Raw genomic sequence first — 10,862 nt, 5'->3', positions numbered from 1 at the left:
CCCGGGCGCAGGCTCACCGTCTGCTGCAGGTCCTCGATGATGATTCGCAGCACCAGGGTGTTGCCCTGGCTCTCCTCCGCCCTGGCGCCGCCCGGCTTCTCCGCTGTGGCCCGGATGGTGTCGTAGATGGTCTCTTCCTTGGAGCTGTCCGAGTCTGATTCCTCCGAAGAGTCGGAGAAGCTCTGGGCCATCTCGTCCTCGCTGGACGTCGGGCTGCGCGGCATGGCTGTTTGTGTCTACACGGAGGGGGAGAAGGAAAATAAACTTTGGGGGAAATTGAAGAAAGAACCCGGGGGCGTCTGAGTGAGGCAGGCTCCCACGTTTGTGGACGTGATCACAGGCAGAGTGACCCGTTGTCCGGCGCTCGAGCCAGGAGGCCGCCAGGACCCAGTGGGGACCCCGTGAGCCCTGTCTGTCCCGGTGCTTGGAAACCCAGCATTTAAAAGGAGCCCTAACTCTCTGTGGCCATGACCACAGCTTATGGGGATTAACCAAAGGGGCAGTGGGGCACTTTGAAACGTTCCGAGGTAAGAGAAAAGGCTCCCTTTGTTTTTCTTGGAGGACAGAGCAGCAGGAAGGGAAGAGATGCAGGCTTCAGGTCAGAAGGGTGCTGAGCTCCCGCTATGATAACCCCCTCTGCTTCAAACACAGCAATGATAGGTATTGTGTAAAAACAGACCCGGCGCACAGGGCCAGGCTCAGAAGTGAGATAATCTCCAGGCCCAGGAGTGCAGCAGAACCCAAAGTCGTGGGCAGGCTGACGGGGGAGGCTCGGGGGTCCCCAAGAGCCCGTGGAGGCTGGGAGGGCAGCTTCCTTACCATCAAGCGCAATGAAAGTTCAAAGTTCCCCATGAAGGACCCAGGTCAGGAGGCCAACTGCCACCTTGGACCACGGCTGTTAGCAGGACAGAACTGGGGAGCAGGCAGCCCACTGGCACACCCCCAGCTCTATGGGCAGGGGTCCAGAAAGGTTCGGATAAAAGCCAGTGCGACCCGGGGGTGCTGGTGGGGAACGAACGTGCCAAACCAGCAGGTGCACTTCTGCGTGACTCTGTAAAGGAGGTCAAAGGCCAAGGTCACGTGCACAGGAAAGATGTCCAAGACTGTTGCCTGCAAAACCAGGGTGTCCTGGGCGACCCGGCTCACAGGCTCTCTTCTTCCCACGGACTGCACAGCTGTGATCAGGCTTGAACCCCAGCTACACACACAGGACCCCAAATGTAATCCTGAGAAAGGAAATCGGTCTGTAGGACCATTCAGACATGGTGTCCTTGTTCACAAAGGTTGGAAAGATGCAGACTTGTCTACTGACTGTGAGTGTGATGTGACGGGGCAGAGGCACCGATGGGAAACACAAAGTCCTAAGGTCGGGAGGGGCAGAAAGGGGTTCACAGGGCCTGTGACGCCACTTGTAACGTTCGGTTCCAGCCAACAGGACAGAATGCCAAACTTCGACAAACCTGGGGACACAGATGTTTGCTACATTATTCTCTGTGCTTTCCTTTCACTGTGTTGGAAATATTTCACAGCAGAAGGAGGGGATGGGGGAGGGAGTAGGTCACCTGCCCCTCTGCCTCAGGTGCTGGGGTGCATGGCCCCTGCACTGTTTCATTTTGCGGGGAGCCTCAGAAAAGTCCCAGGTAGGACAAAGCTCGGCCACTGCCAACTCAGTGTCCAGTCTGGGAAGGCTGATGCCCACCGTCTATTTCCAGAGTTCATTGAAGGACAGTAAACACCCCGGGAAGTGTTTCTCTGCTTGTCCACCAGGTCCCTGGACATTTGCAGCAACTGACCAGACACACAAAGCCCGGCAAAGTGCGGGAGCCACTTTAGAAACCGCACCCTCAAAAGGCAAGACCGTGACTAGGTCAGGGGCTCCCTTCCAGCCGGGAGGATCTGGACCATCCTTGGGCAAGGGGCCGGGATAGTGTGGCCCCCAGATGCTCTTCTGTTTGGCCTGCAGAGGGTTTAGAATGTGTCCTAACCCAGAGGCTTCACATGAAAACACAGATTTCTGGCTCACTGTGACCCTCGGGAGAATCTGGCGTTGCTCGGGGTGGCCACACAGCGCTCGGGGCAGGAGCCAGCTGCGGCTCCTCCCTGGCCAGCCCGCCCTCCACCCCAGGTCCTCCCGGAACCAAGAGGCTCCATGCTGCCAGATGTCCCTCCTGCCCGGCTCTCTCCCTGGCCCACGGGCCGTGAATCTGTGCACCTGACGACCGACCCGCCCAATCCCCCAGGCTGGCCTTCTCCTCTGTCTTCTGCCTTCAAACCACCCGTGAGGGGTCCCCAGCTAAACATCTCAAACAGCAGATCATCCAAATCACCCAGGGAGATTTGACTTCTTAAATTAAAATTTCCAGAATTCACCCGTGTCGTTCTGCATTAACGTTTCAGGGCACCTGGGAATTCCTGTGTTCACTGCCAAACGACTTTGTCATTTCAGCTTCATGTTTTCCCAACCATACAAGTGCAAAATGTGGAGAGGGCGGAGAGGGCTGTGGCCAAGGGCAGGGTCTGGATACTCCCAGTTCTACCTTAGGAAGGTCCCAGACAGCCTGGCTGCAACTTCTACTAACACGTTCACTCCTGCATTCGCTCGTTCACCATTTATACAGGAAAAAAGTAAGTGCCTGGCATAATTACATGCTACATAGACACTATATAATATATAATACAGTTACAATTATAATATAGACATAATTGTATATTATTATATTACATATAATTATATGTATGTAATTATCATAATGTATTATAATGTAATATAAATTGTGTATTATACAGTTGGGTATAATAATTATTTCCAACTAGGGTTCCAGGTTTCTATGAAGCATATCCTCTAGAACAGGGGTTCTTCATCCTGCCTGCACAGGAAAGTTACCTGGGATCTTTAAAAACAAAAACAAGGGCTTCCCTGGTGGCACAGTGGTTGAGAGTCCGCCTGCCGATGCAGGGGACACGGGTTCGTGCCCCGGTCCGGGAAGATCCCACGTGCCGCGGAGCAGCTGGGCCCGTGAGCCATGGCCGCTGGGCCTGCGCGTCTGGAGCCTGTGCTCCGCAACGGGAGAGGCCACAGCAGTGAGAGGCCCGCATACCGCAAAAACAAAACAAAACAAAAAACAAAAACAAAACCAGTGGTGCCAGAAGGTCTGATTCAATTGGTCTGGGTGAGGCCCCAATATCACATTAGCTTTAGACGCCCCCCAGCTGAATGCAATGAGTGAGAGCTCCGGGTCGCCTGGGGCCGAGTCCGTGCCTGTAACTGTGAATCACCAGGCATCAGCACAGAGAGACAGAGAGGGATGAGCCCCGCCTCCTCCTGGGGGGTGAGGGGCCATGTCAGTGGTGGATGGGACGGGCGCGGGTGTCGGGTCTGGTCTCTCCGGGCTTCGGTGGCTTCTTTCTGTCCTGATGGGTGGAAGTTAGTGCAGAGTAGTTTCTGCCCCAGTAAGAGCTGCTTCTTCCCCTCCTGACCCCGTGTCTGTGCTGCTTCAGAAGCCAGCAGGGACCAGCAGAAAACAGGCAGAGGGATAATGGGACGGGACATCGCATCACAGGTGGGGATCCGTACCAAATGAGGAGGGACCACGGTCAGGTCCTTGGGAGGCCAGGTACGGGCAGGGGCAGGGGCATCTGCTGGTGGGGTAGGGTTTAGTGTTGGGGTAGGGTTAGGGTTGGGGTAGGGGTTAGGGTTGGGGTAGGGTTAGGGTTAGGGTTGCGGTAGGGTTAGGGTTGGGGTAGGGTTAGGGTTGCGGTAGGGTTAGGGTTGGGGTAGGGTTAGGGCTGGGATTAGGGTGAGGGTCTCTGGGGCAGCGTTCCCATGCAGGATGAGCTGGGACCCCAGAAAGCTCATCGGCTTCCAGCAGTGTGGGCCTCAGTGCCAGCTTTCGAGAATCGGGCGTGTGGAGAGCCAGGTCAGAGCAGACACAGCCCCCGCCCATGCCTGCCAGGCCCTGGTGTGCCTCCCTCAAGTGCATTCCAGGTCCGGCTTCCAGAAACAGCTACCATGGCTTGAAATTTTTAAAATATAATTGTGGTCCGATCATTCACTTCTACCATGTCCATTTTCTCTAAAGCCCTCGGATGTGCCTCCCGTCTCACCCTCTTGCTAATGCAGCACTTCCATCCATCCTCACTGTCCCTCCACCATCTGGAGCACAGGGGACACTCGCTGAACCCTGGGCAGGAGTCGGGGGCAGCAGGCCTCGGGGAGGTGCCACGTTCTGGCAGAAGCTCAGAGCTCAGCCACATGCTGGGTCTGCAGGCGTCAGCCGCCTTTAAACTCCAGCCACTGCTGCTGGGCAGGACTGTGAACAGCCCACATTTCCAGATCCGCAGGTGGTTTTGAGACAGGTCAGATGAGAGGCAAAAGCTTGGAATGTACAAATGTTGGAAATTCGTTGTTTTTCCAGGGTGACGTTGCAGCTGCAGACCCCATGCTGGTGACCCATCGTGGACACGCAGGCCGAAAGAGTAAAGTGTGCCTGACCCCAGGGTCTTCTTTCCAGAAAAGCGAAAGCGGTGATGGTGGTGGTTTGAGGATGTTTGTGCCAGGCAAAATCAAATCGACTCTGGGAACAGAACTGACAACACCAAGGGGAAGGGGTCCTGCGTCCCCAGCTTCCCCACCGGCCACAGACATCATTTGGCCACGAGGGCCCCACCGTGGCCCTCACATCGGCTTAGGGGTGATTGTCACACAGGGACGTGTCTGCCACCAACACCCACTGGACGGGTCTGAAAGGGAAAAGGCAGCACCGGTACCTGCTTCCTTCCGGGATGTCCTAGGAGTTCAGGCCAAAAGCCCCAGCAAGAAGGTCTTGACCTTAATAACGGGCTTGGGTAATGGGATCACCTGATCCATGGGAAAAGCAAACACCTGGGAAAACACTTAATTATTAACTGTGGGTGGGATCGCAGGTGACACAGAGGGCACCGGGGGCCATTTACATTTTGGATAAACAATGGATATGCTTTATCCTAAGTACTCCCTAAATAGCGCATGGGGCCCACGCATGCTAAAACATCATCCATCTGAAATTCACACAGGCTTCTCTAACCCTATCATCATGAGGGAGCGGGAGAGGTTCCGAGGAGAGGCACCGAAAGACCAAAACTCAGTCTGGATACCACCCGCCCCAGGAAAAGTCAGCGCCAGGACACGGGAGGGAAGGTTACTCACCACCCACGGGCAGACGTTTCTAGTATAACTAACCTCTTGGGGAAAATACCAAACTCTACAAACTCAAGTCGATAAAGTTCAATGTCTCTTAGAACGTGTTTGTTTCATTGGCCCCGCTGGGTACCTATTAATAAGGGAAAAAGAAAATAACGATGGTAAAAGCAATTTTAACAAAGACTCCATGTCCTGATGCCGAAGTGTTCCAGGGAAGCACGCAATCGTTCCAAGAAAACATAAAATCTTAAACTGTCTCATGAGTCCCCTAACACCTGTGAGGAACAGGCAGCTAGGTTTTCCTCTTGGTTCCTTCCAGACACAGAGAAAATATGAAACCTGACCTGGGACAGAAGTCAGTTTGTTTTTGGTAGTAAAAACAAACCAAAAAACCCATGGCCGAGGCTGACTTTATCAAGGTCAAAGTTGCAAGAATCATCTATATGAAGATCACCTTAAAAATGGAGAGAGTCCACAGCTCTGGTTTATTTCGTGTGTGTGTGTGTGTGTGTGTGTCTGTGTGTGTATGATTTTCTTGCAAAAAAGAGGTTTTTATTCAACTGGAATCTCAAAGACACCCGACACATTTAACACACTAGAAGCAAGATTTTGTGACTATTCATTTATTTTGCACGTTCGAATGTATATAACTATCTTATCATCAAAGCAGTGAGACCACCCCTTCCCTGAGGAGCTGCACTGACACTCTGTACAGACACGGGAACTCGGGTCAAGGTCACAGCCAAAGGTTGGCAGCAGCCTCCAGCAGAACTGGCAGGTCTGGAACCGGATTCGGGAGAAGCCCGGGTTCTATCGCACTGTTTGAAAGTTGCTAACAGATGATGGTCAATGCAGGCTGAGAGCGAGTGAGGGTGGTGGAAGCAGGTGGGTTTCGGGGAGGAGTGGGCCAGGTGGAGCATGAGAGCAGCCTGGGAAGGTGAGGAAAAAGCATGCCCTGTGTCTCTGTGTTCATTTAATCCGTGTTACTTTTCCCCGCACCCATACAACACATCCACTGAGAAGGGGCCGGGAGGCCCTGGGGCACTGGGCAGGGGCATGGGCTGCCCTGGAAGTTGCTGCAACACCAGCCCCCCAGTAACTGAATCAGAACCTGGTAGGGGTGGTCTAGGGTTCAGACCACACCTCAGAGTACGGGGAGACACCAGGATTCAGGTCAAGCACCACCTCCCTCTTCCAAGAACCCCTGCCTGGAAGCCGCCGCCCTCAACTACCCCCAGCAGAGTGACCGCAGCTGCAGCCCACCTGGCGCCACATGGCAGCCACCCCATCTGTTAGGGCCACATCCTCTACCACGCCGCAGGGCCGGTGGGTGGTGTAAATGCAGACCCCGGCCACCAGCGTGGCGTTAGCCCCCGTGTCTCCCCATCAAATTCACATGTTGGAGTCCTGACCCCCAGCACCCCTGTATTTGGAGTTGGGGTCTTTCAGGAGGTGATTATGGTGAAATGAGGTCACTAGGGTGGGGCCCTAATCCCACAGGACTGGTGTCCCTATAAGAAGAGGAGGTCAGGACACAGACACACACAGAGAGACAATCTACATGCGGAGGAGAGGGGCCTCAAGAGGACCCAGCCCTGTGCACACCTGGATCTTGGATTCCAGCCTCCAGGACTGGGGACAGTGAATGTCTGTGTGTGAGCCCCCCAGGCTGTGGGACTTGGCCATGGCGGCCCCAGGAAACTCACACAGGGGTGAGACCCTCCTGACCTTCTCCGTAAATGGGTGCATGAACCGCATTGATGACCAGAACACGCCATTTAGCCAGGTTTTCTTGGCATCTCCACAGCCCCTGTCTAAAATAAACTCTCCATTTCCATCCCATCTTGCACCTTCAGAGGAACTCAGAGGACGAGGTCTGTCCTCTCTTCCCATGGCTTGTCGGTACCATCATTTCCCCCTGGGACCCTCTCCCGAGCTCCCCGAGTCTTTCCTTCAAGCCTGGCTCACCCCAGCCCAGGTCAGACCCGACTCCCAAAACTATACAGACTCTCCTCCCCTCTCCTCGCTCTCTCCCGGGAATACCCGTTGTCCATACCGCCCTGTTAACCTCCAATGATTCCCAGCTAGCGTTCTGAGGACCATTCCATCACACACGCTCCAATCCACCCCTGGTCAAAGAAGTTTGGGAAACATAACTAGATGAAACAAAAGCGCACCAATCGCTTTACCGCAGAATTGATCAGAGCGGTCGTCTCAGAGAGTGGCAGATGCTGCATTTCCCAAAAGCACCTGCCCCCGAAACGCTTTCCCCTGGAGAGGACAAATGTCATCTCCCGCAGCAGCCGTGTCACGCGCCTCCAGTGCACGTCCCCCACAGGCCAGCTCCCTGCCAAGCACAGCCGCCCTAGGTCCTTATTGCGTAAAGACACGCACGGCAGGAAATCTGAAATATTCCTCTACTCAGAAGAAAAGGGCTCCAGGCTTACAGCTACTCAAAACCTTCTCCTTCAGCCAAAATCATTTTCCCCGAATCAGAAAAGGAGCTGCCTGAAATAAAATGATGTCTCCATCGAAGATCGCTGACTATGAGAGGAAGGGTCACACGCCTTCGTGGTGTGTTCTACGTGGACACGGGAGTATTGAGAAGGGGTCTGGGTAGATTAACAGAAATGCTGGGATTTGGAGCATTCACGAGCTGAACCCAGTTCCCTTCCGTGCTGCCCAGTTCCCTCGGGACTGTGTGCTCTCCAGGCAACAGGTGTGTGGTCCCCACCGCTTCCTTGTCCGGACTCAAGACGGCCTTGGTCTCTGCCTCCCCCGGTCCTGGAGAGAGCCAGGCTGGGTTTCCCATAGGGTCACAGGGGGCTCCCGTCTGCGCCTCTAAGGTAAACGGGGCCACACAATTCTAAAGAAGTCCTGCTTTTATCACAGGCCCACATTTCCGTTTTCTTCCAGCATAAATTAAGAGATTCTGCCCAACCAGTGCGCACCCAGCTCCTAACCTCTTCACAACACGAGTGGCTCACTTGTCTAACATTGTTGCAGAAACCAAGAATCAACTCACCCAAAGGAAAATGAGAGCCAAGAAGTCCCTCCCTCTCCTGGGAGGCGGTCTCTCCCGGCGCCTCTCAAACCCAAGCTGTGTTCAACAGTCCTCGTGTCCTCAGGGATCAGAGGCCCAGACCCTGACAGCCCCAAGGTGGATGTCGGGGGACTAGGAAATGAAACACCCTCAGTCAGGACCCAAACTCTTAGAACACGAAAACGAAAAGAGCATTTCCTTAACTGGAACAGTGCATCTCCCCCAGTCCTGTAGCAAACATCAGTATAATCGATAAACAAGCCAACAGATAAGTGAATACATTGTTTCAGGATTAAAAGGATGGAGGAAAATAATTACTTTTCAGATATAATGCTTCTCTGTGTGGAAAAGCCAAGAGGATCTAGTAATAAATTATTTAAACCAGTGAAAAAGTGCAGCAAATATCAGATAAGAAATTAATACACAAAAGTTAACTGAATTCTGTTACATTTGCAATAGACAATTAAAAAACATTAAAAAAAAATACTATGGGGGCTTTCCTGGTGGCGCAGTGGTTGGGAATCCGCCTGCTAAGGCCGGGGACACAGGTTCAAGCTCTGGTCCGGGAAGATCTCACACGCCATGGAGCGACTGAGCCCGTGAGCCACAACTACTGAGCCCGTGTGCCACAACTACTGAAGCCCACGCACCTAGAGCCCACGCTCTGCAACAAGAGAAGCCACCGCAATGAAAAGCCCGCACACCACAATGGAGAGTAGCCCCCGCTCGCCGCAACTGGAGAAAGCCCACGCACGGCAACGAAGACCCAACGCAGCCAAAAATAAATTTAATTTAATTTAATTTAAAAAAATACTATCGTACTCCCAACGATAGCCAAAAATATCTAAGAAAAAATATCTAAAGCAACCTGTGCTAGACCTTTATGGAGAAAATTAGTAGGACACCATTTAGAACAAACACAGAAAGAAATGAAGGAAGACCCAGATGGATGGAGAGATCCACCATCATCACAGGGTTTCATATCTTAAAGACAAAGGTCCTCCACAGTATACAGATGTGCTGTAACTTCCAACAGAAAACCTGGTAGCACTGTTCACAGAACTCAACATTCTGATTGTAAAGTGTGTGGACAAGGGGAAAGAGCCCAAAATAACCAGGACAACTTTGGAAACCAAGAGGGGAATCACTCGATCGTTTGCCAAGGCTTCCTAAGCAGTTATAATGTGAGGTCAGGATGACCTTGCTACAAAGACAGACACGGAGATCAGTGGAAAAACAGAGAGCTCGGAACAGGCCTTGTAAATGCGGGTATCCAACGTGTGTCGGTGCGTCGGAGGGAAAAGAACCAGTACATACGTGATGCGGACATCGTGGGGTATTCACGTAGAAAGTGTTAAGAAGCAGAACCCACCCCGCTCCCTACACGCAAACCAATGCCACACGCGCTCAAGACTTGACTGTGAAAAAGCAAACCTATAAACGTCTAGAAGAAAAAAATACGAAATGACACCGTAATAGAAGATCTCTTATTCAAGGAGTTTGGGATGCTCCAGAGACGCTGTTTTAGCACTGCTGTAACAGATGAGCACAGACTTACTGGGATAAAACAACAGAAAGGTATTCTTTCTCAGCTTTGGAGGCAGAAATCCTAAATGAGCCACACTGGGCTAATGCCAAGGTGTGGTCAGGGCTGATTCCTTCTAGAGATTCCAGGAAAGACTCCGTTTCCTTGCCCTCCTCAGGTTCTAGGGTGACCTCTACTCCCCCAGACAGTCAGCCCGCCTTCTCCCTCCAGTGCATCTGTGTCAGACCCCCTCTGCCTCCCTCTAATGGGGACCCCGAGATTACATTCAGGGCCACCCCAAATCGTCCAGAACAACCTCCCCATCCCAAGATCCTGACCTTTATCACATCCACAAAGCCCCCTTTGCCATATAAGGTCCCATTCGTGGAGTCCAGGGATTACAGCCTGGATATCTATGGGGGCCGTGACTCAACCTACCACAAACACGTGAAATGATTATTTGCCGAATAAATCAGAGGGGAAAAGCCTTTCTTTCAAGAATGCACCAAATACAAGGCCTAAAGGGAGAGACTGACAAACTCAGTGACGTGGAAGCTAAAACCTCCATTAGACACTGAGAACAGGCACCGGAAAGCTCTGCAACTTCGGAAGGACTCGTGTCATCCCAAAGAGCACAAAGCACGGGACTCAGATGCACGTGGGCGAGGGCGTCGGAAGGGCTGAGCGACAGAGGAAAACCACAACACGGGACGCAGCGAAGTGCAGGCCCCGTGGGGAGGGGCCCTGGGAGGCTCTGCCATCGCGCCCCGAATGCAGCCCCTAAAGCCTCACTGCTACGGACTGTAGTGTGTCCCTGAACTTCATATGCTGAAGCCCTAACCCCCAATGTTACTGTATTTGGAGAGAGGCCCGTAGGGAGGTACTTAAGGTGAAATGAGGTCATAAGGGCTGAGCCCTAATCAGATAGGGCTGGTGTCCTAAGAAGAGGAAGAGATACCTGAGTCCCCCACCCGTTGCGTGCCCCTCTCTCTCTGCCACGTGAGGCCACAAGGAGAAGGCGGCCGCCTGCAGGCAGGAAGCGAGCCCTCACCAGGAACCATATCAGCCGGCACCTTGACGCTGGGCATCCAGCCTCCAGCTCTGGGGTAAGGACA

At 53.0% G+C, this 10,862-nt stretch overlaps 1 protein-coding gene across 3 annotated transcripts in view; it reads right to left on the bottom strand.

Moving 5' to 3' along the window:
• Positions 1-10,862, bottom strand: part of SHANK2 (SH3 and multiple ankyrin repeat domains 2) — a 544,903-nt gene that overhangs the window by 463,113 nt on the left and 70,928 nt on the right. For all 3 annotated transcript variants that reach the window (XM_024749302.1, XM_024749303.1, XM_024749304.1), the window contains exon 3: positions 18-236. In XM_024749302.1, coding sequence (XP_024605070.1) covers positions 18-224 — 207 coding nt within the window. In that variant the 5' untranslated portion in view covers positions 225-236. The remainder of the gene's footprint in view (positions 1-17; positions 237-10,862) is intronic.

The sequence above is a fragment of the Neophocaena asiaeorientalis genome, unplaced genomic scaffold, assembly GCF_003031525.2.
Source record: "Neophocaena asiaeorientalis asiaeorientalis breed wild unplaced genomic scaffold, Neophocaena_asiaeorientalis_V1.1 scaffold43, whole genome shotgun sequence".
Classification (NCBI taxonomy): Eukaryota; Metazoa; Chordata; class Mammalia; order Artiodactyla; family Phocoenidae; genus Neophocaena; species Neophocaena asiaeorientalis.
Note: the sequence above shows the minus strand (reverse complement) of the source record. Positions and strands in the feature narration are given on the sequence as shown.